This window comes from Sinocyclocheilus anshuiensis, unplaced genomic scaffold (genome assembly GCF_001515605.1).
Source record: "Sinocyclocheilus anshuiensis isolate Anshui unplaced genomic scaffold, SAMN03320099.WGS_v1.1 scaffold959, whole genome shotgun sequence".
NCBI classification, from domain to species: Eukaryota; Metazoa; Chordata; class Actinopteri; order Cypriniformes; family Cyprinidae; genus Sinocyclocheilus; species Sinocyclocheilus anshuiensis.
In genome coordinates, this window is record NW_015542406.1 from 36,572 (window position 1) to 44,114 (window position 7,543).

General features: G+C 36.8%; 2 protein-coding genes across 4 annotated transcripts in view; one reads left to right on the forward strand and one right to left on the reverse strand.

Moving 5' to 3' along the window:
• The window catches only part of plin1 (perilipin 1), a 24,271-nt gene extending 22,680 nt beyond the window's left edge, over window positions 1–1,591 (forward strand). Inside the window, exons 6-7 of the mRNA XM_016492267.1 lie at window positions 173–230; window positions 1,153–1,591. Coding sequence (XP_016347753.1) covers window positions 173–230; window positions 1,153–1,475 — 381 coding nt within the window. The 3' untranslated portion in view covers window positions 1,476–1,591. The remainder of the gene's footprint in view (window positions 1–172; window positions 231–1,152) is intronic.
• A 2,281-nt stretch (window positions 1,592–3,872) lies between these two features.
• Window positions 3,873–7,103, reverse strand: LOC107693031 (ras-related and estrogen-regulated growth inhibitor-like protein). Of its 3 annotated transcripts, XM_016492274.1 has the most exons (5): window positions 6,994–7,103; window positions 6,280–6,470; window positions 6,104–6,157; window positions 5,700–5,776; window positions 3,873–4,676 (listed from the first exon to the last, which is right to left on the reverse strand). In XM_016492274.1, the coding sequence occupies exons 2-5, from the start codon at window positions 6,326–6,328 to the stop codon at window positions 4,248–4,250; spliced, it is 609 nt and encodes a 202-aa protein (XP_016347760.1). In that variant the 5' UTR covers window positions 6,329–6,470; window positions 6,994–7,103; the 3' UTR covers window positions 3,873–4,247. The 3 variants fall into 3 exon arrangements, with proteins under 3 accessions (XP_016347760.1, XP_016347761.1, XP_016347759.1); XM_016492275.1 differs by lacking the exon at window positions 6,994–7,103 and having other exon boundaries at window positions 3,873–4,673; window positions 6,280–6,543; XM_016492273.1 differs by lacking the exon at window positions 6,994–7,103 and having other exon boundaries at window positions 6,280–6,543.
• Window positions 7,104–7,543: the final 440 nt, after the last annotated feature.

Here is a 7,543-nt window from a genome sequence, read left to right on the forward strand (position 1 = left end):
AAAACAAATTCCTCGTATGTGTAAACATACCTGGCAATAAAGCTCATTCTGATTCTGATTCTGATTCTGATGAACAGTAGTGCTTGAACGTCAAATTCCATCATCTCTGCTACCTTTGAGAGCCTTCACATGTGGGAAAACTAAAGAATGGCTTTGTTTTCTTTCACAACAGATTCCTAGGCAATCTTCCAAGGCAGAAGGAGGATCCCAAATGGCGGAAAACGATAGATCAAAAGCAGTGTTGGGAAGGTTACTTTGGAAATGTAATAGGTTACAGATTACAAGTTACCCTACTTGAAATGTAATAAGTAGTGTAACTTTTCAATTCCTGAAACATTGGTGTCTTTTTGAAACATTGTATATGATATGATGATAGTTTTCTCAAAATAAGTAAAATGCTCATGAATTGACTCAGAGCAATTCTAGAGATTATGTTTTTGTGTTCATGTACTCAATATATATATATATATATATATATATATATATTGACGCGGCAGAGGTTGCAAACACCGTGAGCTTCAGTAGGCCTATGTGTAGTAAATGAAACCGCATGTCTGTGCCATTAATTTCCACGAGGGGCGGACTGGGAAAAAAATTTCAGGCCGGGAAATCTCACACTCATACACCCACAACAAATTCTGAAACATGGAAAACCCTATTTTTTGTATAGACCTCCCGATGGACAGTCCGCGCCTGATTTCCACAGACACGCAGAACGTGCAGGATTCATATGTTGTCTTTTCGCGGCTTATTATTCACAAACACTAGTCCATATCGCATTTTGATTCAAGTGTACTGACCTACTTTTGGTTTATTCGTCCAAAATGTGGCATATTCCGTCCGCGTTAGGCTATAGGAATTCCGTTTTTATGACTGGATTCTACGAACCAGTCTCTGTTTTCCACATCGCGGAAATTATAGGGCCATCTCAGAGTAGTCAGTGTAATTTGGGGAAAAAATCAGTTAAATCTGTATGTAGATGTGTGTAAATATTCAAATGTAATCCCCTTTGTAATCATTAACATTTTCATAAGTAACTGTAATTTAATTACACATTTTTTCTTAGTAACTGTAACTGATTACAGTTACATTTATTTTGTAATTAAATTACGTAACGCCGTTACATGTAACTAGTTACTCCCCAACACTGACCAAAAGAATGTGTGAGTTGCTCTCTGGTGCTGGAGACTAGTGTAGGAGACCACATGCACAGTCCCAGTGGCAATTCTCAAAAGCAGCCCCTTAAGGTTACGGAACTCAAGGAGATATCAGAGGAAACCCGTCAGCTGAAGAAGAAGGTCATGAAACAGATTCCTATGCAGCAGAAAGTAGTTCTTGGTGGCAATAACAAGGAAGTATCCAACCACAGATCCCCGAGGAAGAGTCTGAAAGATTGCACCCAGATCTCCTCCTCATCGTCTTCTTACATTCATACAGTGCAAAACAGCAGAAATGCCTCCCCTACTGCAGAATGAGAATGGAAGAATAGTCAGAGTGGGATGTGGGTTTCATTATTTATCCTGCAGGTCTGTCATGTTCATTTAATGCATTAAGCATAGCAGTCATGGGTCATGATTTCTAAAGAGCTGGCAGAGGTGTACGTCAACCAATGCAAAACTCAACAGTCAGTGACTTACATATAGTTATACATTTGGAGGTTCTGGATGGTGTTTTTCCATTTCTTGTCCATAATAAAGCAAAGTTATTTATTAAGTTAAGTTAATTTGCTGCTCAAGAAACATATCTTATTCTTATCACTGTTGAAAATAGTTATGCTGCTTAATATTTTTGTGGAAACAGTGATACATTGTTTTCAGTATTCTTTGATGCATAGAAAGTTCAAAAGAACAGCATTTATTTGAAACAAATCTTTTGTAACATGATAAATGTCTTTACTGTCACTTCTAATCAATTTAATGCATCCTTGCTAAATAAAAATTATAATTTCTTTCAAAAAAAAAACTTACTGACCCCAAACTTTTGATCACTAGTGTAATTATGGGGAAAATGCTGATTTAGAAATTGTGGTGTGACTTATATAAATACATTAAAATAAATCTTTCATTATTTGTGACTGATTGTATAATAGTAACTATAATTGCAGAGGTGGTGCAAATCTCATTAATGAAACAGGGCTACTTTTCAATATTTTTTTTATTGTTTCAACAGTCACAGCAATTGGTGATCATACACTTTTTCAATAAGACATCCCTTGAAAAACCAAGATATGAGGAATGAGATTTGATCATTACACGACAGGATCATTAAAGAAAGACTGCACAGATGTGACTCGGCTAAAAAGAAAACCAACCCATTAAGTACATTAAATACTTCATAATCAGATTTTTACCATGTCCCTGCCTATTGTATGTTTGAGTAAACAGTGTGCTAGGTTGAGAAATCCTCAGATTTTTTTTTTTTTGTTCACTTTAAAGATACCAGATTGAAAATTACAGCAAGTCATTACAACAAAGGTTATTCACTATTCAGTTATATTATATATGGAATTAATATTAACATTTGAAATTAATTTGTGCAAACGCCTCTTTAGTCATAGCATAAAGAGCTGATCAAAATGTTTACATGTATACTTGTAATGCCTAATTGTGGTCTATAAATACATATTAATATATATGATTTTTTTTGTTTGTTGATAAATTGTTGATCAGTAAATACACATGTACATAAACTGTGAGCTGTATACCATGTATTCATTGCATTTGTTTCCCTTTAAACTTCTACCTGTAATCTTTCATCAACCATAGTTAACATACTTTGACAACATGATTTTGGTGTAACAATGTATTCAATACAAATACAGCATATTCATTTACTGATTGTAACATTACACTGTACAATGGCACTCAGGGGAAGTGTTCCTTTGATTTATTAGCTTTATAGCACAAGAATTATTAAACAGTGTGGTCTAGAAACCAATACATGTTCTCCATAAAGCACTTAAACAGCCTGAGAAAAGAAGCTGGGAAAAAACACATTCTGTGCTGTTACCTGAATGCACACAGACGCAATCATCAAACATTGTAATTAAACTGCAAGACGGCCTTGAGCTGACAACAGCTCCTTGAATGATAATAGCTGATACTGTTGGAGCCTTTTGTATTTGATAAATGTAGCATAAGACAATGTTGTCTTGCGTCAGCTTATATTTTTAGGCCACAGCACATCAGCATTGACTCATGAAAGATTCCCACGGCCGTCATCACCACAGTGTTTACCTTCTTCCAACATTCATGATTATTTGCAGAAGCACTGACATCTTTCCTGTTTACAAGTAAAAGCTGGAAATTTGCTGAAAAGTTACTCACCCTCAGGCCAGCCAAGATGTAGATGAGATTGCTTCTTAATCTGAACAGAATTGGAGAAATTTAGCATTACATCATTTGCTCTCCAGTGGATCCTCTGCAGTGAATGGGTGCCGTCAGAATGAGATTTAAAACAGCTGATAAAAACATCACAATAATCCACAAGTAATCAACACGACTGCAGCCATCAAATCACATTTTGTAATAAAAAACACATCAAGTCATTGTAATGTCAAACCATTGCTTCTGACTAAAATACGAGTCCTCTATCCATAATAATGTTTATTCCAATGTAAAAGTCATCTCATCTGATTCAAGAGAAATATTCACAGATCAAGTACAGTTTAGAATCAAAAACAGTCCAAAACAGTTGTTTATGTAGATTACTTGTGAATTATGATGATGTTTTTATCAGCTGTTTGGACTCTCATTTTGACGGCACCCATTCACTGCAGAGGATCCACTGGTGAGCAAGTGATGTAATGCTAAATTTCTCCAAATCTGCTCAGATGAAGAAACAAACTCATCTACATCTTGAATGGCCTAAGGGTGAGAAATTTTTCAGCAAATTTTCATTTCTGGCTGAACTTTTCCTTTTAAAGCAAGCAAAGGAGGTTAAATTATATATTTATCCTCAAACAATGGAATATTCACTCCACTTATGATTGGTATAATCTGCTGCCACATAGCATCTTGAGCATTTTATTGAGAACTCTCTGATGTCAACATGTTCTCAATGGAAGCCATCGCCTTAGCAGACAAACTAGGGCAATCTCTTAGTTGCCCACATGGAAGATTCAGCTGTAGTCACATGAGAGATCCCAGACTCTCATGCAAGCCACAGCAATGGCTCGTCCCTCTCAATGGATCTAAAATAGGTCGTATCAGATCACATAAGCTTTATTTCCAGAGCTCCCATTAGCTTCACAGCGAATCTGTTCGCCTGCGGGTGAACACTGCAGACATGCTCTTCACAATGCCCTTGATGCCTGCTAACTTTTTCACAGATACCCTGGACTCCCTGATGCGATCCACCAGCCCATGGAAAACCATGAGGACACTGTGGTAGTTCTCAGCAGCTGAGACCTCATAAAACTGACAGTCTGCCGAGAGCGCAAGCAGCCAGCCCTCTTCACTGAGGACCGCACGACGGTGGTGCAGGTCCCTCTTGTTTCCCACAATAACTATGGGCATCTTCTCAAAGCCCAGAATGTCCTTATTGGTTTTGATAATTTGAATGAGTCTGGAGACCGCATTGAAACTGGCTCGGTCACAGATGCTGTAGACCAGCACAAAGCCATCTGCCCACTGGACTCTCTTTTCGTACATCAAGGACTCGGAAGACGGGTCCTGCTGAGAAGACAAACATTAGGTATTCATTCAACATTCAGATGGTGTATATAATATTTGTTATTCACTAAATATAAAAAAGAAACTGCATAAAAACTGCCTAAGCTAATTTGATGGTCTTGGCTGGTTTAAGATGGTCTTATAGGCTATAAGATAAGGTTATGATATAAGCTATAAGCTAATAAGATATAAGCTATTGTACAAGCTTTTATACAGATGGTTTATCTAGCCTAACAAGTTACATAAAGTGTCCAAAACCCTTATAAATCTAGCCAACAGACCAACTTGACCAGGCTGGGAGACCAGCTAAGACCACCACATCATTTTAAGCAGGTTTAAACTGTTTTTTTTTTCTTCACCAGGGATATCTAAAAATAATTGAAAATGACAAAAAAATGAATTATATACATACATATATATATATATGTGTGTGTGCGTGCGTGCGTGCGTGCGTGTGTAACCAGTCTCAAGTTGCATGGGTATATTTGTAGCAATAGCCAAAAATACTTTGTATGGGTCAAAATTATTGATTTTTCTTCAATGCCAAAAATCATTAGGATATTAAGTAAACATCATGTTCCATGAAGATATTTAGTAAATTTCCTTTCGTGAATATATCAAAACTTAATTTTTGATTAGTAATATGAATTGCTTCATTTGGACAATTCATTTGGACAACTTTAAAGGTGATTTTCTCAATATTTAAATTTTTTTGCACCCTCAGATTCCAGATTTTTAAATAGAATCAATAATTTTGACCCATACAATGTATTTTTGGCTATCGCTACAAAATATATACCCCAGCGACTTAAGACTGTTTTTGTGATCCAGGGTCACAAATATTGTCCTATACTAACAAACCATACACCAATGGAAAGCTTATTTATTCCGCTTTCAGATGATGTATAAATCTCAATTTCAAAAAATTGACCCTTATGACTGGTTTTGTGGTCCATGGTCACATATATATAAAAGATAGGTTAAATAGCTGATAGAAAGTTATCTGGTTATGAAACACTGAATCACCTGTGAATATGGCGCATCCCATATATTCAAAGTTTGCTCTCGTCCATCCACAACAACATTGTGAGTGTAAAGGGACTCTGTAGAGAAACCAGCGTATCAGTTATAATGAAATGTAAAAATATTAAGAAAAATGTCTCAGGTTGCTTATGTAACCATGGTTCCCTGAGTAGGGAACGAGACACTGCGTCCTCTAGGGTCGCTATGAAGAAACCTAGAGGACGCAGTTCGAAGTTCCCATGATAGGGAACGTCTCAGGTTACTTATGTAACCATGGTTCCCTGAGTAGGGAACGAGACACTGCGTCCTCTAGGTTTCTTCATAGCGACCCCTAGAGGACGCAGTTCGAAGTTCCCATGATAGGGAACTTATGAACTTATAAATCAATCAGTAAAAAGGCAACATACCAATATCCCCATATTCCCCGATGAATCTACGAGTCAGGAATCGGACAATAAGCGCTGCAAAACACAAAACTTATGAGCAAGCAAAATGTTTTTAAAGTTGCAAAAGATGACTGAAGAAGAAAGAAATGCATTTTATGGATGTATATCATGGAATACTTCCTAAAAAATAAACTTACCAGATTTTCCAACATTGTCTGTGCCGAGTACCACGACGTTTGCATCCATTCTCTGTCCGTTTAGTCATGTCCTTTACAGATGCTGCTGCAAGTGATCTGGCGCGTCTCCGCAGCAGTCAACAAAGTTGAGGAGAAGGCGGGGCTTCGTTCGACGTGCTCGCTCCCGTGACGCTGATGTGCCCTCCCTGACGCTGAGATTCATGAGCAGAAAACTCATAGCAGTCACAACAAACATTGCATGACCGATGGATTGAAAGACATAAAAGAGCGGTATGTAAGTAAACGGCATTTAATTGCCATACTTTGCTGAAAGAAGACTGTGAATACTGTATTTGTTGTCATTGTTTACATGGATTGTTCAGACGTTGAATCTGTTTTAGGCCACAAGGTGGTGTGAGTAGGCTATTGAAAATAATTGCTTCTACTTTTAATATGAAAAACGACTGCTAGTTTTTTTTTCTGTATAAACTATATACAGTATATTTTGAAGTAAAAAGTACACGTTTTTAGCTAATTGTTTTATATCCATGCTGGAAAAAAAAAAACAATAGAAACCAACACAGAACTTCTAATGGTTTCCACTACAAAGACCATTAAAACATTACAAACCATTAACTATAAACCATTAACAAATGGTTCCCTGTAGTGTATTTTGGGCCATATTCCATTAGGATTTAGTGGTTTTAACAAGCCATCAAAAATGCGACAGATTACCAGTAGAGACCCACAGGGATGATTACAGTTTCCATTCCACTGTTTCAAACCATCTTGTTCATGCAGTTATAGATTATAATAATGTTTGTGTATTCTAAAAACTAATTTTAAATAGCATCATTTGTAGCTAGCTGTAGTATAGTGAATAAAAAGTGAATATGATAAAACCACAATTCTGTGTATCATGATAGTGTCAGGGATTCATCACAGTCACTTCAGTCACCATCCAGGATAATTACCCGATCACAGTCACCTGACCAGTCATCCCCTTACCCAGTCAATAGACCATCCTAATTTGCACTTACCTGTTGTGTCTGGCCTTGCTTTGTGACAGATAGGGGTATGCTGTATAGGCTATTTAATGAATTTCTATTTTCCTGGATAATAATGATGAAATGTTCACTAGCTTATTATAGCTAGGGCCTAAAGGCTTGTTCACATCAAGAACAATAATGATAACTAGCCGTAAAGTTAAAAAAATTGAGAACAGTGAAGTTTAAAAAGAGAATAGTGGAGTTTACACCACTATATGCAGTGCCATTCAAAATGT